Source organism: Lontra canadensis, unplaced genomic scaffold, assembly GCF_010015895.1.
Source record: "Lontra canadensis isolate GAN:19392208 unplaced genomic scaffold, GSC_riverotter_1.0 scaffold1, whole genome shotgun sequence".
Classification (NCBI taxonomy): Eukaryota; Metazoa; Chordata; class Mammalia; order Carnivora; family Mustelidae; genus Lontra; species Lontra canadensis.
Genome location: NW_022630995.1, coordinates 63,854,897 through 63,877,638, shown reverse-complemented (window position 1 = coordinate 63,877,638; position 22,742 = coordinate 63,854,897). Strand labels below are relative to the sequence as shown.

Sequence of the window (22,742 nt, the reverse complement as noted above, 5' to 3'; positions counted from 1 at the left end):
TCCTGCCCTAGAAGCAAAGCCAAAAACCAAAAAATAAATCAGCTCGAGCCCCACCCCCACCCCAAACACACACACACACACACACACACACACACACACACACACACACACGGGACTCCTGATGAGCAGGTCTGGGTGTTGTTCATGGATTTCAAATAGCAAAATGAATTAACTGTTCCTTGAGAAACACATCTTGAAAACCAAAACAGCTCAACACCCAGGGAACATGGGAGCGACGGTCGGCACTTGCAGGAAACAGGATCCTTGCCCGAGAAAAGCTTTTCAAGGACGGCGTGAGACGCTGGGAGCCTCCCTCCCCGCTGTCTGGGTGAGCGGGTGTAAACATCGAAGACAAGAGTAACCGACATGATTTCTCAAAACCTCCTTCTCTCCCACCTCGTTTAAAACATCAGAATGGCTGCTTGACATTCTTGGGCTGAATTCACATCTCACGTAGAAAGAGAACCCCCCCCCAATTTATACACCAAGCTCTTGAGCTAAGCCAGAGAGAAAGAAACACGTCTGAACAATGAGGGGAATCGCATATTTGGTGGACTCTGAGAGCCACATCTCAAGTGTAGGGCACAGGCAGAGGGCATTTGCGCACTGACCTGAATTCACGATGCAAACCGTCTTCCCCTGGCGAGGAGAAAAGGAAGCGGGGGGAGGACACACAGAAAGAAAAGCCAGCGAAGATACTTTCTATAGGGCTGTCTCTTTTCCAGGGCTGTGTGGGCCCACGGGGGACACCCTCAATCGCCTTCCATGTTCTCTACGCGCATTGTGCAGCCAAAAGGAAAGTTGGGAGACCATCAACTCACAGGGCTGCTCCTGCTGGGCATGGGGGGGGTCTCGGCCCTCAGCCTAGGGAGACACGCAGGTGCATAAGGAGGGGTGACTTACCGCCACAGAGAACTTTCCAGAACCTTCCCCATGTCTGCATGGTAATACTTCGTCAGGATCAAGATCACCTGTGGTGGCAACAGAGAGAAGAAATCAGTGGGTTTCACGGTTCTGAACGAAGAGGGATAAGACGACACCCCGCCACCGCCACCCAGGATTTGGGGTGTTGTGTTGAACATCAGTTGCCTGGACCCTCCTGGCGGGCTCTCTGGGGGGCTCCAGCCGCCCTGCAGCAGAGCACCTTGAGTCTAGGTTCTGAAACCTCACCCCACTCTTCACAGTGACCTTGGGGGAACATCCCAGTCCTGCAAGGTCCACCCGGTAGCTGCCAGGAAACACTCAAACCCAGCCTTGGACCTTCTCAAACTGGGGCCAAAGGGACACTGAGGTGGTGGCCCAGGCTGGGCACAGAACGCATCTGACAAGGGTTCCGAAGATGGGGACTTGGAGATCAGCCAAGAACGCCCACCGGGGCTGCACCCAGGACAGGAGGAGGCCCCAGCATGGCGGGTTGTGGTTACCCCCCACTCCACCCCACTGCACCCCACCCCCGGGCGAGCACTGACTGATGGCAGAGCCAGCGACGGGCTGTGGAAGGCCCGAGAACAGCCGAGTGGGACGGCAGTGGGCTGCACACAGCGGAGGACACACACACTCATGCGAGGGATGCCGAACAATTCATCACACACACACTGGGCCCCGTGTGACAGAGCCTGTGCCATCTCACACCCCTGAGAAAAGGCGACTGTTCGTGCTGATAAAAACACCTGTGTCTAAGAGCACCAGAAAGTTCTCACAGAACAACAGAAAGGAAGTGAGGACTGGCCTTGCCCGGCGGGAAAAAGCGCCTTCTCCCCAATTATTTCACTGGCCGATGCATTTTCCCATACATCAAATTTCATTTCACTCGCTGTCAGTCCCTATTAGCTGCTCCTAACACTCCCGTTGCCATGGGAACCCCAGGAGGTAACCGGGGAACACCCCCCCCCCCCCCCCCCAGCAGAGCCATTACCCCAGCTAATCCGGGGTCACCACACCGGCCATCCCTGAGTTTGTTTTCCTGCCGGCGGCACCTCCTCAGCTCTCGGGTTTGGGGGCTCAGCTGCCCCCCGACATGGCCTGCCTGATCGTCCTCTCCCCAGTGATGAAAGCAGGGAAGGCATGAGGAGGGGACGCCGGCCGCGACGGGATAGTGTGCATCCTAGAGGCAGCAATGATCAAAAACCAACTCGAGGCCCCATCCACAGAGACGCCATCAGCCCTGCCTTGCTCAGGAACAAAGCGATTTTCTCCTGCCGGGCTCTCAGGCTGCCCGAGCCGAGCAGGAATCCTCTGAAGACCGAGGGAGACAGGCAGAGTGACAGGACCTGGACGTGCAGGAGACAAGCGTATTTTTAACCTATTGATTTATATTTCATAGTCTCGCTGTTCCCAGAGGGGATTTCGAGGAGCTGGAGTGTGACAGCTGGAAGGGACCTCAAAGTCTGTTTAATGCAGCCCCTCCAGGGTGAAATCCTCAAGCCAACATCCTTATCAAGCCCCAGCCATTTCAGCCTTGCCCACACACTTGGAGGTGTGGGGAGCTCACCCCCTAATATGGCACTTCAGCCCTTCTGCAGGCTGAGCTCCTTGTCTGGGGGTTTCTGCTGCTGGGAATAGTCCTCCCCTGGGGTACCTCTCCAGGCAGGGCTAGTGCCCCTCCCACCCCCTTCTGGGAGGGGCTCGTCACTTAGGCCCAGCCCCTTCATATTCCCAGTACCAACCCTACGGGGCCTTCTGGACCCTCTTCCCACCGCCACTCCGAATTCCTTGGGTAATTCCTACAAGACTCTCAGACCTCAGTCTAAGTGACAGCACCTCCCGGAAGACTCCTGGACCCCTCCCCTGGTTCAATGTCCCCCACACTTCCCAGACACTGTGCTCTCCCTTCTGGCACCCTCCCAGGGCCAGTTCCCACCACATAATCATGAGCCTTTTGGCGGAGGGGACTGTGTCTTGCCTCGGGTCCCAGCACTGGGCATGCCTCCTGCTAACATGACTAAGGCCTGTTTCTACTCGGGACCCAAGGGCCTCTCATCATCCCCACCGACCGATGAAGGAGACGAGCAGAGGGAGGGTAAGCCCTGTGTGCACAGCCGGTGAGCACCTGGGCCAGCCTGGGAGCCCAGACGGTGTGTCCTCCACACTCGGGGTGAGGCTGGGTCTCTGCCATCTGTGCACCGATACCATCCTAAAATTCTCACAAGGGTTTGAACAAGGACCCCATGTTTTCGTTACTGTTTGAAAGTCGTTACAAAAAACTAAAAAGTATGGCCTGCCCTTGGGGGATGGGAAGGCGGGGGTTCCTCCATGAACAGCTTTGGAAATGAAATATCCTGGAACTATTTTCCAGTGGCTGGCCTATCCCCGAAGCTCTGGGTGCTTTGATCTGGTGGGAGAAAAGTCTGGAACAGGAGTTGGGGCTTCTAGCTCCCAGCTGTGGCCAATGGTCTCCTCCCATCCCTGAGGTGGCCAGAGCCCACCACTGGCCTCCGTGACTCCTTCCAGACAGCCAGGAACACCCAAGGAGGAGACCAGGATTGGAGAAAAGCCCCTGCAGGGAGAGGGCGGGCCCCTCGGGTCCCAGGTCACCCCTGTGTCTCCTCCCCACACTGCCAGTCCCCCAGGCCCAGGAGGTGTCATGGGATCATGGCAGGGGTGCTGCTCCAGACAGATGTCCCGTCCCCTGGGTCCAGCCAACCTGTGACCCCAGGAAGAGAAGCCGGGCTCTGTGGACTTCCCAGGCCTGCTTGTCCTTGAGGCTGCTGGGCTGTGGGTTCCATCGGGGGCAGGGAGGACATGATCTATTTCATTCCACCTGAATTCGCAGAGCCTAGCACAGAGCAAGAGTTCACCAGTTTTCATTGAATGAATGAATGAATGAATGAATGAATATCCCTTTCTAGAAGCTGATCCAGGGCAGAGACAGAATCTGTCAGGCCGAGGCCACAGCCAACCCCAGCTGACCCCACTAACCCCTGCTGTCGGGGGCTCCCTCCAGAGCCCATCCATCTCCTTCTGACACCAGCAAACACCACCCGAGGGTCCAGAACTCGCCCCATTCTTGAGGCCTCCGCTTGTCCACAGTGATGCCTTCCAGCCCTCAGGGGAGGGATCTCATGAATCCTGGTGGGGGGAGCCCACCCCCTTCCCAGGGACAGCATACATGAGGTATCCCCAACCAGAGTGTCCCAGGCAGCCAGGACCAGCAGGCTGATGTGCGACCCAAGCAGCCCCCCAGGGCCCCCGTTTGGTTTAATGCTCTGCTGTCCCCATCTTGAAATTCTTAAAAATGTTTGAACAAAGGGCCCTATGTTTTCACTATGCATTGGACCCTAGGAATAGCATAGCCAGCCCTGATGTTCTCCAGTCTGAATACCCCTCCAGCCCCTCATAGAGCTGGAGAGAGAGAGTCTGCGGACACCCCATTCTACCCAAGCCTGCTGGATCTCATCTCCTGGTCAGGGAAGCAGCAGGATGGGCCCAGGTGGGAGGCTATAGGAGGCATCAGATTGAACACCGAGCCCAGGGGACCCTGGGATGGCTTCATCTAATGCCTGCCTTTGGAAACGGAGAAACAGATTCAGAGGACAGAAGTGTGCTCAGCAGGGGCAGGCCTGGTCCCCCAAGAGCCCCATCCGGGGCCCAGGAATAGCTTCCACAGGCGGGAGCCACGGGCCTCGCCAGCCTGCTCCTCCACTGAGCGGCAGCCCAGGACTCTCTCCCCAAGAAGGAAAAGAAACCCTAACTCATGCAGAGAGCTTCTGCAGCTCGTGGGGCCAATTCCAGACCCAGATGGTGAGTCATTGTCCCCATCACCCCCAGCAACACACCCTTCACTCCTCAGTCTCCTCAAGGAGCCTATACAATGCACTTAGAAACAAGGCAGCGGGTCTGTCCCTCAGAGCCCCTGCAAGGGGCTTCCAGAAACAGCCCTGCAGCTGGAGGAACCAGCAGAGTCACCCACCGGCAGGGGACCCGTAAGGGGCATGAGCAGATCTGCTGGTTGGAGAGGAGGCTGGCTCACAGTAGGGAGCGCTGGGGCCCAGGGCTGCAGAGCCCAATGGCACAATAAGAAGCATCTCCACCTGCAAACAGTGTTTACCTTCATCAGGTGCCCCAGGCATGGCTGCACCCACATCTCCAGCGGAATCCAACAAACGAGGAGGGTGCAGTGCATGGGGACAAGCCTGGCCCTCCAAGCCTCAGTTTCCTTAGCTGCGCATCAGAGCGGACTCAGTAGGGCATCACAAGGCTGCTAGGAGGGTGACATCCATCCACACGGGCTTCCACCAGAAATCAGAGCACAGGTATCCCGGGGCCCAGGCCCCCTCAGCCTGTATGGCCACGGGCACGTGTCCACATCAGCTGTTTCTGTATCCTGGGGAGGGAGCTCCCACAGCAGCACTGACCAGGGGCCCTGCTGTGGCCGCCCGTGAAACACGGGGCCCCTACCCATGGCCAGCACACAGCCAGGCCTCATTTGGCTGCGCAGTCTTGAGTGAAGATGCAAGTCCTTCGTGTGGATGGATCACTGAGCCCTGCGCCTTCTACGGGCTCAAGAATAATCCAAGAAAAGTAACAGATACTCTGGCTCAGGTCAGCTGTCCATCAACAAGCCCACTGCGCGCGCGCGCGCGCACACACACACACACACACACACACACACACACACACACGCACTCACGCAGCAGCGAGAATTCAGGCTCAACTGTGAACTCCGAGAACGGACTTCCCATCAGAAAAGGAAAATTCAGGGCCCAGAAGGGCCCCCTGCACACTGATGAGTCTTCCCCTGCCCCTGGCCCTGCCCCTGCCAATTGGGACAGGGCCAGCCCGTGTCAGGCGAGGTCCTCGCTGCTCACAGTGGGGTCTATGCCCAGGCATGCACACTTCCCCAGAGCTCCCAGAAATGCAGAACCCGAATGGAGCCCCACCCCCGACCTGCTGACTCAGAATCTGTGTTTTAACCTTAATGTTTAAGAAACCACACTGACATATCTCTGTACGCAAAAAAGGGCCTGAGTCCCCATCTGCTCACCCCCATCAGAAGCCCAGACAGGGGAGGGGTCCAGACCAGGGACACCTGCAGAAGCCCACCCTGGCTCTCTACCCCCTGGTGCACTGAGCCCCACAGGAGAGATGCTGAGGGTGGGAAGGAGGCTAGTGTCTTCCCCCATGCACTGACTGTGCCCATTACACACTGAGAACAGAGACATAAAACAATAGCCCCTAGATCATACAGCTAGCGTTTGATGTGGGAACACAAAGAATAAATGAGGCATCCAGTGTTGAGAAAAGGGAGGTCAAAAACGAAGGCAGAGAATAAGACATCTTATGGTGACTTCGAGTATTCATTCAACAAACAGTCTCATCGCTCACTATGGCCAGCAGGGGGCGCCACAGAGAAGGAGCAGCCGGGTCCTCTGGGCCCACGGATGCGAACCCTCCCTTCACACTCAGGCTTCCAGGATGCCCAGGAGAGCATGCCAAGGTGTGTTCTGTGGTCTGTAAACACACGTTGCCACACAGAAAGGTGGAAGGCCGCCCACACCTGGGGATCCTCACGCACAAAAAGGGATGCTTTCTGTCCAGAGCTGGGAGCTAAAACGCCCTCCTGGGGGTGCCTTTGTGGAGGCCCGATCCAGCCCCAGCACCTCACCACTTGTTCCAAAAAATGATGAGCTTTGGCGGGGGGGGGGGGGGGGGGGAGGTTGCTCCTCGGGCCCCAGCAGGAGGGCGCCTCTGGTGGCAGATGGTGGCAGCTGTTTTCATCGACCCCAACAGCCCATGCTGGTGGAGGAGGCTGATCTACAGCTGGCAGGGAGGGGAGGTGTTGGAAGGTGACGGACATCAGGATGGCCTCCCAGTGCCAGCAGGCCCTCCCGGAGGCTCCCCGGGGCTGGGGGCTCCAGCCGGGCCAGGGCATGTGTGAGACAGCAGCTTGCCGGCTGGCCTTTATGTGAGGCCCGTGGGCCCTGGTGTCACCCTCTACCTGTACTCGGAAGGATGCTGGTCCAGGGCAGAGAGAGCCGGCTCGCAAAGGAGCCGCAAGAGGCCAGCACCTTCGACAGGCTGCCGGTGGGTGTGTAAGACACACTCATCGTGAAACCAATACCTCACAGCTCACAAAACTGCAGCCCGTGGACGCTGTGGCCCGGCAATGACACCCGCCCTGCCCCAGGGCGCTACTCTGCAGACGTCCTTGTGCATATGGAATGATGGATGTCCAAAGTCATTTCCTGCGACACCGTAATCGGGAGAGACTGGAAACAGGCCGGGATAGATGGCCTGCAGCCCGGCCACCCTCGGGAGCACCTCGCAGCCATAGGGAGGAGGAAGGCAGGCCTGTGGATGGCACGGATGGGCCTCCAGAATGCCCACTCAGTGAACAGAGCCACTGTTAACTATTAACACACAGTAGATGTAAAAACCACAGGATCATGGCCCACTTGGAAAGAGTTAAAATGGTGAATTTTAAGTCACTCGAGTGTTATCTCAACTGAAAAACTGATGGGATCGGGGCTGGATGGGAATGGCGCTGGACAGGATCGGGGCTGGACGGGATCAGGGCTGGATGGGATCGGGGCTGGACGGGAATGGCACTGGATGGGATAGGGGCTGGACGGGAGCAAACCTACTCTTGGGTGACGGAGGAGACACGGGAAGGAGGGCAGGTTCTCACCAGAGACCCGTTACGGCTGCTGACACCGAGCCCTGGGCTGAGTCACTTACTGTGTGTTCACGCCTCAGGCACGTGTGCACGTACTGGGGTCACACACACCCCAGCATGCTCTCACCCTGGTAGCTAAGGCTGACATTCCCCAGCCCTCACATTGAGGAGTCCTTCTCCCTCCTGTCCTCAAAACCTGATAAAGATGCTCATTTTTATGCCGGGGGACTGGCACCCATGGAAGGGTGAAGACTAGACCCTGATGAACGTATTCAGTCGGCACTCCATAAATGTCCGTTTTCTCTCTCTCCCAGCAAAGCCATTCGAGAAACCTGATCCTGAGCTGGGGGGTGGCTGGGCTGTGAAGGGACACAGAAGGTACTGGGCCAGATACTGCACTCAGGCAGGGTCACCCTGACCAGACCTGGCTGTAAACTCCCGAGGGGGAAGGGTATCAGACCCTGCCCTGGGCAAGCACAGGGGCTTTCTCCCACTGCTCACAGATATAATGCAGCAAGAGAGAGAGGGAACACACATTCCCGTCCTTTACGTCTCCCAACAACCCCGCAGATCAGCACCATCATTCCCACCGCCTGGATTAGAAGTGGAAGTGTGGAAGGGGTTGGCGGGTGACCCCAAGGGTGTGCTTGAGAGACGGCAGAGCTGGAGTCAGGCTGGTCTGAGGCCAAGACTGTGGCCTTTTCTAGAACAGCACCCTGTGGAGCTCTCCCCAGCCTAAATGAGAGAGGAGGGGCTTCCCGTGGACCCACCATGCATGTCTTCCCCACAACCAGCAGGCAGGGTTGGCCCATACCCCGTACCCCAGGAAGACAGCAGGGCTCAGCTCTGCACACTTCCAACCCAAGAGCCCTCCTCGATGAAGCAATCTGGTCCATTTAAGGGAGCTGCTTCTGCATTTATCTATCAGGGAGAGGAATCCTGTTTCTCTCTGCACAAGACCCCTTGGGGAAACACAGGGAACGGCTGGGCTCAGAAAGCCATGGGACACATGCTGATTCTCCAAGGACCAGACCTTGGTCAAGCCCACCATCTCCCTGTAGACACCAAGGGCTGCTGGCTCAGGCCATTGGCTAGCTCTCAGCCATGCCTGCCACCCACCCCAGGAGCCTCACCCCGCTCTCCGTCTACTTCATGAGACTCCGTGATTTTCTCAGCTGGTGGGATCCCCCAGGCCCCAGGAGTTCCCTGAGGTCCTCGCTCCCAAGTGGGCCTACTTGCTAAGCCATTGCTAGCATGAGGCATCTCCCTCCAGAATCTTCCACGGAGCAGCAGAGCCTAGCTCCTGCCACTTGACAGAGCCCTCCCCCTGATGCAGCCCCCCACCCCCTGACTCCCAGACAGAGAAAGTTCCACTAAAGGGCCCTATAGCCACCCAGGTGCAGAAGCAGAGGTCCAGGGCTGCCCAGCAAGTCCAGAGTGGGGCCTCCTTCTTGCTCATGGTGGCCATACGACCTCCTCTCTGCCTCCCACCACGCCTGGGAAAGGCAAGAGGGAGAGGCTGCCACCCCGGGAGCAGGGGAGGGTCTGGGAAGGTCTGGGAGGGTCTGGTCTAGCACTCTCTGAAAAAGCAGAAGGTGTGAGGTCACTCTAGAAAGGTCCCTCGCTGCAGAGGCTCTTGATAAGACAATGAGGGGGTCCCAGGACAGCATTCTGGTGGCCTGGGGAGATGGCAGAGGGTCTCTGACAAGGGTCTGGAGTGGGAGGATGATCGAATCTGTCCCTTCCAGGAGGAAGGAAGGAGAACGTTCATAAAGGATATGGCCCAACAAGGAGGCATGGGGTGTCCCAGACAAGAATGCCAGCTTTAGCCCAAATGGAACGTTCTCCATGCGGGGCTCTGCACCAGGGTCCTGTGGGTCTGGCCACATGGTGGGGAGGTCACACCCAGCTGTCGACACTATCTCTGTGACTCCTTGCTGCTACTTAAAAAAAAAAAAAAAAAAAAAAAAAATTTATCATAAGAAAGAGAAATTTGAGAGGCAGTTCACCCAGATAGAAAGAACAGAAAACAAAGCAAAGCCTCACTCCTCCCCCGACCCCCCCCCCCCACCCCTCAGGGACCTTAGACAAGCCTCAAAGAGAGTCCCGGAGACAAGGCTGGGCCTGCGGCCACACTCAGGCCCACTCCCCAGCCAGCCCCATGGACTGAGACCCAGGCCCATCACACACACAGTGGGCTCCCTCCACATGACCTGGAGGCCCTGCCCGGGGTATCCCCAGCACGTGTGGACCAGAAACAGGCAGGGATGTAGGAAATGAAAGAGGACAAAAGCAAGAAAGAACATCTCACAGGAGCCACGGCCTTGAACCCATGACCCTGCCCACGTGGCCCTTTCTCCCTGGGAGAGGCCAGTAAGATGCCGTGTCCACAGGGTAGTTTCAGGGACATTCTCCTGGTCCCTGTAGTGCCCACACTTGGTGGGACCCTTGTCGCCTGGGCAGCTGAAGTACAGACGTCCACAGAGATGTGTCACCCAAGCCCATTCCCCCAACCCCCATGCACCCCAGTTTAGCAGGACAGCTTGGGGACAGGCGGCAGCAAATCATGTGTCCCCTGAAGCCAGACTCCCCGCTGTAGCCTCCTGAGGTGTCTGAAGCTGTCTCCATATGGTGGGCCAGCAGGGGGCTGTCCTTGGCCTTGGCGGATCTGCAGCAGCCCCTCCCCGGCCAGGAGTCACAGTGACCGGCAATGTCCCTATGAGGCCCTCCATCAGGCTTCGCACGGATGTTTTACAGTTCTAATTTCAGACCATGGCCTGGCCGTCTGTCACCACCCCTCGGAGAGCCCTCGTCCAACCCAAAAGCCATAAGAAGAAGGATTTATTCATAAGGCCTCAGGCCACAGCGCAAATGGACTGAACCAACCCCCAACCCCCGGATGCGTCTGGAGTGGGGGGAGGGGGCGGGCAGGGAGCCATCCTCGTCTCTGGGGCCACAGTCGGCAGGGTTTGGAGAAGGAGTGAACACGGGTGAGGACAGGACGCTCCGATCAGACAGGAGGGATGGGCCTGCCATGAACAGGCCCCACCCAGTCCCCCTGAGTTCTTCCCCCACCCCACCCCATCTCCCTCCACTCAGCTCAGGTCCCCTCAGGAGGCCTTGGCCTCCCCTGGCCCTCCTCATCGGGCACATCTGCACTTCTAGAGGGACTCTGTCAGGCACAGCTGTCTGGGAAGACTTCCAGAACCTTCAGCCCACCTCCGGTTGAGGCTGGTGCCCCATTTGGGTCTTGGATATAGTGAGCCAAGCACAGCCCCCCAAAGTATGTCCACTTGGAACCTCTGAATGTGACCTGATATGGGAAGGGACATTTAGGATATAATTAAAAAGTTCGAGATGGGGGCGCCTGGGTGGCTCAGTGGGTTAAAGCCTCTGCCTTCGGCTCAGGTCATGATCTCAGGGTCCTGGGATCGAGCCCCACATCAGGCTCCCTGCTTACAGGAGCCTGCTTCCCCCCCTCTCTCTCCCTGCGCCTCTCTGCCCACTTCTGGTCTCTATCTGTCAAATAAATAAATAAAATCTTTAAAAAAAAAAAAAAAAGTTCGAGATGAGGGGGCGCCTGGGTGGCTTCGAGGTGAAGCGTCTGCCTTCGTCTCAGCTCATGATCCCATGGTCCCGGGACTGAGCCCTGCATGGGGCTTCCTGCTCAGCGGTGCATGTGCTCTCCCTCTGCCTGCTGCTCCCCCTACTTGTGTGCTGACTTGCTCTCTCTCTCTCTCAAATAAATAAATAAAATCTTAAAAAAAAAAAATCTCAAGATGAGATCATCCTGGAGTGGCGTAAATCCAGTGACAAGTGTCCTTACAAAGAAAAGGAGAGACAGTCCTCAGGGAGGCGGACACTCGAAAATAGATCCAGAGATGGGGGTAACGCGTCTCCAAGTCCGAGAACGCCAAGGATCACCGGCAAACTCCCAGAAGCCAGGCGAGAGGCCTGGAGCAGAACCAGCCCTGCCTGAGACCCCTGATCCGGGAGTCCCGGCCCCAGAGCAGGCAGAGAGCAAACCCTGCGGCTTCCATCCCCAGCCTCTTTGCCACGGCTGCCCCAGGAGGCCAACGCTCTGGGTCTCCCACAAGCGGACCTCATCAGCATGTCCTGTTCTTTCCTCCTGGAGATGGCAGCCTCCTGCAGGCAGGGCCATGAGTGTCCCCTGTCTCTAGGTAGGAAAGGTAGGAGAGGTAGGAAAGGTAGAGAAGCAGCTTGGGGTGGGGGGGTGCTGCGTGAGATGTCTTCCCCAGACCTTGGAGACCAGGTCGGATCACGTCCCCCCAAAAGGTCCTAACCCCTGCGACCTGGGAGTTTGACCTTCTCTGGAAATAGAGGAATTAATCTAATCCAATATAACTAGTGTCCTCACAAAAAGGTGACATCTGGGCACAGACACACACAGAGGGAAGATGTCTGCCCACAGCCAAGGAATGACTGAAGCCACTAGACGCTGGGGGAGAGAGCTGGGAACGCTTCTCCCTCTGGGCCCTAGGAGGACATTGACCTGTCCACACCTTGCCCCGGACCTCCAGCCTCCAGAGCTGGGAGGTGATAAACGTCTGCCATTTAATCACGCAGTGGGGGGCAATGCCTTATGGCAGCCTAAGGACACTGACCCAGGCACATACCCATTCTCCAGATAAGAACACAGAGGCTCAGCCCACTGCAGGGGACACAGCGGGGAACTGGCAGGGCGGCAGTCTCCATGGGGGGCCCGCCCTGCCTGACTCCACAGTCTGCTGCCCTTCCCACTGGACCAGAGGGGAGGAAGGAACAGGGGAGGGTCCCTGGGCAGCCGGGCTCTGAAAAGCTGTGTCCCCCCTCCACCCTAGCCGTGTGCACTAGCCCAGCGAGCAGATGAGAGCCCAGCCCTCCGTCAATCAGGCCCCCTTCACGGACACCAAACCGAATGTTTAAGAAAAGGGAGTTGAGAGGTAAGCTTCGAAAGGACTCCTATAAATCAAAATCAGTCAGCAGAAAATAAATGGAGAGCGTTACCCCTCTGTGGAAAATGGCATTTTACATCCAAGCTATTTAAAGGATAATGTGTAAGTTAATAGATGGGTCTTGGTAGACATTCCCGCCCCGGCTGAGCTTTGAAAATACTACTTACTTTCCATTTCCAGCCACCCAATCGGCCTTCATCCCACCTGTCACTCCATCCTAAGTCGCCGTCAGGAAAATTATTAGTGAAATTGCAAGATCCTTATTCATTCATTCATTCGCCCATTCCTAGCTGTTTGGAACAATGCTCTTGCCCGTCTAGCAGGCCGAGCTGGCATTTTTCAGAGCTGGTTGTGGCCGGGAAAGGTCCTGGAAACACAGTCACATGCATGCCTCCTCTTTCAACATAGAAAGTACCGGGGCATCTCCCATAGGAGGTGGAAACTGCCAGTCCCATTTTTTTAAAACAGAAATTCCCTCCCCTGGGCCCCAACACCCTGCCCCTCCTCCCCGCCAGCCCCCAGCCCGAGAACCATATGTTCACCACTTCCAAGAATTTCTCTTCACAAATGGTGCTGACACGTCAGAGCAGAGGGGCCCAGAACAAAGGAAAGGCAGGTGGTGGGATGGGAGCCCTTGGCTGCCTCCGGCTGGGAGGCCGAGATGCTGGCCACAGCAGCCCTTGAAGAGGTCTCAGGGCTTTAAGGAGCCCAGACAGGCTGCTCACCCCCAAAGGCCTGTCTCTCAGGAAAGCAGGGGGTCTGGTGGGCCAGATACCAGCTTGGAGAGAAGCCACTTGGGGACCATCTGAGCTCGGCAAAGACTAATTTATCTTCTCAAGAAAGCGGGTAGGAGAGACTAACAATGAAATCCAGTCCCCGTTTCTGGAATCCACCCCTCTTAGCCATCTGGGGAGCGAGATGACTTCAGGGGGCCTGAGGCATTTCAGGATTTCATGGGCTACTTCCTCCATAAAAAAAAAATATATATGAACAATTATATTTTATGGCTGCACTGGTATAAAAAAGAATATATTCATATTATATATCAAAACATTTCCTTGACCTAAAAATTTCTTTTTCTTCTTCTGAGGCTGAAGGAAATTAAAACATTTTTGTGGGTGCCTAAATGTCCTGTAGGCCCTGGCTGGGAGCCCTGAGTCTGCCGGAGACACGGCCCTGCGGCCTCTCCCCAGCCCCCCGCATCCAGCCCGTTCTCCCTGGCCTTGCCCTGCAGCGCGTGCCCCCTGCACACCAGTCTTGCACCCCAACCCCCGAAAAGACTCCTTTGCACACTGTTCTCCAAGGCAGACAGGTCCCGATAGCCCTCCCTCACCCAGAATTATGACTTGGACATTTTTTCGGGTAGGGGTCCTCCTGTGAAGAATCCCAGGAAACCCATAACTGTAAAGACAGGCCCATCAGCACAGTTATCCATGCCATTTTGGGGTTCACAGACCAGCCTGGGACCCAACCAGTCTATGGGGCCACTGAGTCCCTCCCATTCCCCTGTACAGGCAGAAAGAAATCTACTTCGAGCTCATCCCTATGAAATTGCCAAGCCTGGGCCCTCTCTGGACAGGCCTGCTCTCTGGGCCTCACTAGGCCATTCAGTGTGGATTCAGCCCGCAGATGTCACTTGGCAACTCCCTTTACAGCCTATGGTAAAGCTACATAGACACATGGTGGTGACGACGCCTGTTCCCAGGCATGAGCTCCATGGGGTCTCCTGCTGCCCAGACCCCCTCGCTGACAGTCAAGACCCACCCACCATCCACCTCCAGCTCGACCCTGCTTTGGGGCCCCGCTCACCTCAATCCTCACTCTAAAATTCCTTCCCCCAACCCCACCCACCCATTCCCCAGGGGACTCAGAGCCCCTCCTATCTCAGACCTTCCCAATGACTCTGTGTCTTTGACCTTGTACTCCTGACTCCTCATTCATTGGCTGTTTCTCTCCCTGGAGTTTCCTCAAGGGCCAGCTCTGAGCCTGGAGCCCACAGGTCTGGGATGGCAAGGAGCTGGTACGGGGAAGGGGCTCGTCCCCATCCCCACAGCTGACCACATCCCATCTTGCCTCCTCTGATGGCTCACAGCTGGGGTCTGCCCCCCGGCACTGAAGCCTCCTAGAGATCAAGGACTTGCTTGTCCCACCGCCCCAGCACCTGGCACACAGTAGGTCCTCGGGCTGTACATGGCTGTGGCCAGATTTTGTTCACTGGAGTCTGGCTGTCACGGTGGAGGTGGGCTGGCCTATGAACCCACATGGCTTGGGGCATGGCGTACTCCTCTGGGGACTCATGTCGCAGCGCAGTGGTGTGCGCATCTACCTAGAAGCCCCCATACCAGACGCCCTCAGCTGGGCTGGTAGGTCAGTGGCCACCTCATTTCCGCGGGACCAGGGACCACTGCCCAGTGTTCTACACCCAGTGTCCATCACTCTGGGCCCACCTGTGCCATCTGTACCAAAATCATCCATCAGGAAGCTATGTTACTAAGGTGGGGTTTTTTTTGTTTTTTTGCTTTGTTTTTTTACCAAGGTTTTTTTTTAAATCAACTCACTGCTTTTACTTAAGCAGAAAATTTCATGTTGCTCCTGTAAGGACCTATTTAGAAACTGTCCCTGCTCCCCTTCCCCCAGGGGATTTACTTGGAGACAAGTCGGGGAAATCAGCTTCAGCCCAGATAAGAAGGTGGGTCAGGCCAGGTGGAAACATCCGATCACTGGGGGGGATGCATACTGTCTCCCTGGTTACCAAGGAGTATGGGCCCCCCCTTTGGGCTCCAATCCCAATCAAGGTGTAATAGGCTGGTTCAAATGTCTACTAGAGTAAATTGTAACTCAATTGGTCACCTAGCATCACTGGAGTTTCCTGTGTGTGTTACAATCTCATTGGCCGCCTGTGCGTGGCCAGGGCCAACAGCATGGCCTTTGCCCTTAAAAGCTAGTCTGGGTCGCCCTCTCTTGTAAGAGGTGCGGCCCCGCACGTTCGGTTAGATTCTTGATGCTCGGCGCGAAATAAAGCTTTGTTTGACCTTCGCTTTGTATCAGTCTTGCTCCTTTAATCACGGACCCATTATTGGGGCATAACAGCTCCCACGAGCGGAAAGCTAACATTGAAAACAGTTCGTTCCCTCCTACTGTGGCACGCACGCCATCCGACCAAGACAAGCACACCCGGGACCTGGGGCCTGCCCTCGCTTTGCTAAAGGGAACTACAGAGCTGTCGGAAGCATGCTCGCCCCTGCTCAGGCAGCTGTCCTTATTGTCAGTGTGGAAGAGAATGGAAACAAGATGGGGGGAAGAAGGGGTCCCCTCCAGGTCCCGAGGGTCACTGGATGCCTCTGTCCCGGCTCCTCCCTGGAAAAACATCTAGCTTCTCTGAATGCAGAACACCCCACCTCGGCTTCCTCCCCAAGCCCCAACAGCAATATGGGAATCCAGTGACGGGGAGCTCACTACCTCACAAACACAGCTCCCATAGGACTGGACACATCAGGCAGATTGCCAAAAGCTCTCAGCCACTTCAGCTTCTGTGAAAAACCAGGCAGACAACAAAACCCAGCCTCTCCCTGTGGATGTTATTTCTGTAAAGCCAAAAAGCCATGGGGGTACCTAAGCAAGAGCTATAAACTTGGGCAGTGATTCTCCTCAAAGAGAGCGAGGCTTGTGTGGGGCTCAAGTGAAGCCCCAGATCCCAGATGGTGTTAAGCTGTCTTTGACAATGGTGACCATGGCCTCTGCAGGCCTTCTCTGGGCTTTCAGACACATAATCAGCCATGATGGCCTTGGCCTTACGGAAACTTGCCCCCTTGGCGGGGTGGGGGTGGGGGGTGGGGGGTGTCTCCCAATGACATCTTCAGAAACCGCTTCCCCAACCATCCTCAAGGTTTGTGCCCTTCCTACTAGTGGCCATTGGGAGAAATCTTCAGGGGTCTGGGACAGGTGTACCTGGCCTGGGACAGGTCTCCCAAGCCTGTTCATGGTGGGAAAGCAGGGTGCCGCTGGCAGACTGGGGAAGGACCTGCCTGGAAAGAGGCCCATCGTCACAGCCGTGCTGTGGACGTCGGAGATGAAGTTCTTGGAGAAAAGTGCTTTTAAAATAACATTTGGCCATTTCTAGGAAGCAGATTTCTACAGCTGTCCTCGCCGTGTTTTCTAAGTGCAGTCCCATCTCAGGGACCTTGGGCCTTTCCTGGAGGTCTTAGTGGACATCCGACACACAAAGCAACATAATTCCCAGGGGGTCCCTCGCCTCTTTCTGAGTCCAAAGACCTCAGGGTGTAAGGGTTCTTCCCCAGTCTAGTTAGCCAGCGTGGCAAGCCACCCATCTGTAAGATGGACACCAGGAATGCCCGTGAGCCTGCCAGAAGGAGAATGTTCAGTGGGGACCCTGATGCCACGCAGGTCTCACCAGTGGATGGCGCAGCCTCTTTCAGACGTCACTGCCAGAACTGCAGCACCCCAGCCCACCGGGCTTTCAGCTTGCATAGCTCCTATAATGGGACGCGCCCACCTTCCAAAGCCCCTCTTGCAGGTTCAGCTGAATTATCCCCGAGTGGGTCCCAGCTCTGCCCCACGGGACCATGCAGGCTGGTCTGCTTCCCACAGCCACCCTGCAGACCCAACAGCCACCCAAAGACCTCTCCCTTGCCCAAGGTCATGTCACCCAGCTCCTGCTGACCTTGTACAAACCAATAAAGCAGAGGGATAAACCACAGCCTGTGTTAAATTCCTGAAACAATCCTTATTCTCTCAGCTAGTCCACGTGGAGAGCTGCCTGTTCTCAGATCTGCCCCTCCGACCAGGCACCCTTAGGCACCCTCCCAGTCACGGGGCCCCAGGGGGGCAACAGAATTCCAGGAAAACCACACACTTCTGTTTACATGGGCGTGGCTGACCCTCCGAGGGCACCAGATGAGACAAAGGCAGGCTGTGTGCACTGCCGGAGAATTAAGCGGGATCAGCCAAGGGGCTCCCCTTTGCTGCCTGTCTCAGCCCAAGGGCAGCTAAAAATGCCAAGAATTAGTCTGTGTCCATGGTGGACAATGGGGAAAGAGGAGACACATGACCCTTCCTCTGATACCATCCCCAAACAAGCTCACGCCCAGGTTGGACAGACCTGGGTTAATTCTCAGCTGCCAGGGACCATCTGAATGGGCAGTGGGCCTGGAGAGCATGCTGGAGACTGACAGCTTGGCAATGCCAGGAGCCAAGCCCAGCGCACAGGTGTTCCCCAGTGGTGGGACGCAAGGCACCCCATCAGCTGTTTAAAATCATCCGAAAAGACCCCTGCAAGGACAAACATTAGCTGGGAGGGCAGGGACCCCACTTTCTTGCATTTATATTTGATATAAATACACCTGTTGTAAATAAACATGACTCTACCTTCTCTAAATATTTTGGGGCAGCCTAAGGAATTCTAGCTAAAAGCAGAGGGGAAAAAATATATATATTTTTTATATTTTATGTAATACATAAATATATCTATAGATTTTTATTTATATGTACGTTTATATATGAATATATAAATGTTATATATGTGTGTATATATATATAAAATAATCATGAAAACTGGGGTATATTTGTCACTTGTTGGAGAGAAGAAAATGATGGGAGGGCTGGACTTGCGGACCCAAACCACAGCGTCGTTTTTGAAATCTCTGCAAAGATGCTCTCCCCCCAGGGTGACGTCAGTGCATCTCCCTCCAAAAGACAAGAATGGGAATGAACCTGCTGGACCTGAACACATGGCTGAGCCGCACCTTCAGTACAAGAGACAGAATGCCCCCTTCCCCAAAGTGATGCATTACAGAACAGAGCTTTCAAATCAGCCGCGTGCAAACACCCGAGCCGATGCGGCTAAGTCACAGGCTCAGCGTGTCACGACCAGCTGCAGCGGAGGGCGCCCCACCGTCCCAGGTGCCGGAGCGCCCTGCTGCCAGCACGTTGGGCTGAAAACAGACCCATCTCCATCAACTCGACAAAGACAAAAGGCGTGAATGAAGAGCCCTGCCTGAAATTAACAGTGATGGAAAGTTAATGATGGAGCAAACTTGGCAGAACTATTTCAACACGCATCCCGATGCGGTCCCGGCTTTCAGAGGGGATGCCGAAGTGATGAATGTCTGCTGGGCTCCCGCCGAGACCACAGCCGTGCCGCTTCCTGCCACAGTGTCCCTTTCTCCAGAATCAGACCCTTGGCAGGAGGTCCGATCTGTCACCCCCGCCTCCGTCCCCGGTTCGGGGGCTGGGCTAACACATCTGCTTGTCAACATTCAAAGCTCATCTGGGCGCCCTTTACTTATAACACCAAGCCTGGGAGCAAAGCCTATGGAGCGAAAGTTTCCATAAACCATAGCAAAGCCATCTAATTCAATCAGCAAACACAAAGCACGGGGCAGGGCAGGGGGGCAAGGGGGCGGGGAGATAAACAATGACCGGAGAAATACTCATGATATAATATTACGTGAAAAAATAACGGAGATTCTACATACGGCAGGTCCTCCCCACTGTGTGTCTTTGTTTCCTCCACAAGACCACAGAGTTGCTGAAGTCAACGACCAGGATGCCTACCCACCCTCGGACCCCAGGCTGGGGCAGGGCCAGCCCCCAGTGGGGGCACAGCAAACCCCTGAAGAACTAACGTGGCATGTTTCCCGCCATCTCTTCATCATGACTGTTGAGTTTATACCCACCTATGAACACAGACGTGGACAGATGACAGATACACAGACACGTGCATGAAACTAACCAGATGGAAAGTGTCTGAATGCAGGAACGGTGACCTCTGGGTGCGGTAATGGTTTTCTTTTCTCTTTGTGCACTTGCCAGGTTTTCTATAATAAGAATGCTTGGGGGTGGGGCAATTCTGTGACCAAAGAGGTCACATTTGTCATAGCTGCACGCAGTATAGAGCTCTGTCCGGATGGGCTTTCAAGGTACGAGACACACACCGTCAGCCACCCTCCATGGAGCTCCTACTACGTGCGAAACTTGTCTCCACGTATTCTTGTGCCGAATCCCGTGATCGCCTAGCTTAGGTGTTTACATCATGGCGCTTATCTGGAACTTTCCAAGCTACGAGCATTCACCTGGTTTGAGCTCCACAGCAAGTCTATGATTCAGGGCAATTACTTTTTCCAGCTGGTGATCAGGGAAGTTAAGGAACTCGCACACAGCTGATGGGTGGCCAATGATGGGAGAAAGGAGCTTGCATGAGACCGGAAGGAGCCAAGTCTACTGAAAACCAGATGCATCTGTTCCTGGTCACCCCTTGGGGGACACCCTGTACCTCTCACAGTCACCTCTCAGGGTTCTCCGGCAGGCAAATGTCCACGGCAGCATGGCCGATGCAGTCTAGTATGTGGTTTTTGTGTTTGCTTCTGGTCCAGCTGTTACTCCCACTTCCACAATGCTGCCCCAGGCTGGTTCTCTGTGCAAACCCAGGTCGTGGGGTTTGGCCTCTCGCCCACGCTCACCACTACTGTTCACAAGAACTGGACACGTGTGAGGCAAGGATTCCCACTGGCTGGCCCAGCCAAGCCCTTCCTTCAGAAACCCAGGGGCGGTGTCCTGCTGATGGCTCCATGAGGCCACAAGGATAGGAGATAAGAATGGGAGGGTTTTCATGTCCTATGATAATGGCCCACACAGCTAGCCTTGGTGTTCCTGGAATTTTCCATGTATTTTCTCATTAAGACTCTGATATAAATGCCCAAGACCCTTGTTTGATAACTTTGCATCTCCACGCTTGACTCAGGGAGTTAGAAAAGACACAGTTGTCCCATCTGAAGTGGTGTTTCCCTTGATCAGAGTAGTGAGGTCCTCATCGCCGGGAGTGAGCAAGCAGTAGGCGACGAGCTGGTCGGGATGTTAGAGGGGTTCCGTGTCAGCTGGAGCTGGACAAGGGAGCCTCATGGACCCTCAACTCCTCTCATGCACCACGAACTGGCCAACAATTTGCCTTTCCTCATCACTATGCCAGGAGCCCTGATGATGGATGGAGTTAGCCAGATATTTCTTTTTGAGGGTCACTCCCCTCCCAGTCCAGAGCAGGGATTTGTTAATTTGTCTGCAACAAAATCTCAAACCAAACACAGAAGGCCCCCACCATAAAGGCAAGCTCGGGTGGGTTTCCCCAGTTCGAAGCCTTTCCCACCCTTGCATACGATGCACCCAGGCAGAGAGGCAGGCAGGAGCGTAAGGTGGCTGCAGAGTCAGGGTGACACGGCAGGAATGGAGCCTGTGTTCCCATCAGGGACATGACACAGAGCTGCAGGGACCGTTTCTGAAGACTTCCTACAAATGTGTGGGCTTCTCAGTGAGTAGGGGCCTCAGCATTTGACAGCCACAGAGATGCCGGCCTTGGCCTCATCGGGCCCTGAGTCATGCATGGTCAGAGTGAATTTGGCCAGAGGGCATGAGTAGAAAGTGAGCAGGTCGAGCCACTCCCTCTGGAAAACCAATGCCCAGGGCTCCGGGAGCCATGCCCAGGGCTCACGTGGCAACCGATTTCCATTGCAGTGGGAGAAATCTGGGTGAAATGAGTTTGCCACCCAGACATGGAGTCCAGCAAGGGCTCCACTGTCCTCTGCTTTTCTCCCTCCTTCCTTTATTGTTTGGGTTAAGATTATTTCCACATCATGGTCTTAATGAACTAATTCCATCCTTCTTCCAAGAGAGACCCCTTATCTCTTTCCACTCCTTTAAAATTAATCACTAATTAATCAATTAATCATCAGTCATGGTGTTTTCAACAAACACCAGCCAAGAAACAAGAAGCAAAGCGAAACCTGAATCTCAACCCGTACCTCACACCATAGACAAAACCCAGCTCACGATGGGCCCCAGACCTAAATGTAAACTCTAAAACCCTAACAGTTCTAGAACAAGACAGGGAAGAAAATCACTGTGACTTCTGGTCAAAATTCTTAGCTGAGACACAAAAGCATGGGCCATAAAAAAATACATAAGTATAAATTGGACTTCATGAATATTAAAAATTTACACCCGAATGACACTGTTAAGAAACAGAAAAGACAAATTATAGATGGGAGAAAATGCTTGCAAAACACACATCTGACAAAAGATCTGAATCCAGGACATAAAAAGGGCTCTAACAATTTGATCATATGAAGACAAACAGTGCAACAGAAAATAGCCAAAAACGTCAAACATCTGCTCTACCAAAGAAAAGATATGGGTGGCAAGAAGCCCATGAAAGGATGCTCGATATCCTTAGTTATTAGGGAAATGAAAATTAAATCACAAAGAGATAGATCAGCATGCTGGTGAGGTGGCTAAAATTTCAAAGTTGACAATACCAAGCGTTAGCAAGGATGTGGAGCAACTGGAACTCTGGCCCTTTGGTGGAAGGAATGCAAAATGACACAGCTACTTTGGAAACAATTTGCTTACAAAATGTAAATATGCTATCATAAGATCTTCCCCCTCCTTGGCATCTATCCAAGAGAAATGTAAACACGTGCACGTCCACCCAAAGACAACGCACCCACAGTCACATTCCCTGGGGAAATGACACGTACCCAATCATCACCACAAGCACGCATGGCTAGAACGCGGGACAGAAAGTCATCACAGTGACAGAAGCCAGAAGGGCACTAGGGGCAGATACGGCACAGATGTTCTCCCAGCCTGGGCCCCTGGAGGCCAGGGCAGGCGTTCCCAAACAGCTGGCATTTGGCATCTGGTGACTTCTGGTACTTTGTTGATTGCCACTCTTGGCATCTGGCGGGAAGAGCTCAAGGGAGCTGCTGAACACCTTTCAGGGCACGGGCTGACCCCGGAACAGTCACAACAGCAAAATGATGAGGTCCGAAATGTCAACAATGGCCAAGACTGAGAAACACCACCACTCGACCACCCTGTCCCCCTGGCTGAGGTGTAGCATGGCTTCTTAAGAGGAAGGGTGATGGTTCACTCAGCAGCTGTCCTATGGAACATGCCTGTGTCTCTCCCTGTGCTGGGCTCTGTCTGCTTGGCCCCCAGCCCTGCAAAGTAGGCTTTATTTTAAAGATGAGGGGACAGAGGCTCAGACCCTGCTGCCCCCACTCACCCAAGGGTGGGCAGCTACCAAGCAACTGGCCAGGACGAGAACCCACAGCAAGCAGGAGACAGCCACCCACTCTCCATGGACCTCCCCACCCCACCCC

The 22,742-nt window shown here is 55.0% G+C and overlaps 1 protein-coding gene across 2 annotated transcripts in view; it reads right to left on the bottom strand.

Moving 5' to 3' along the window:
• Nucleotides 1-22,742, bottom strand: part of SORCS2 (sortilin related VPS10 domain containing receptor 2) — a 421,402-nt gene that overhangs the window by 250,689 nt on the left and 147,971 nt on the right. For both annotated transcript variants that reach the window (XM_032855524.1, XM_032855534.1), the window contains exon 2: nucleotides 904-971. In XM_032855524.1, coding sequence (XP_032711415.1) covers nucleotides 904-971 — 68 coding nt within the window. The remainder of the gene's footprint in view (nucleotides 1-903; nucleotides 972-22,742) is intronic.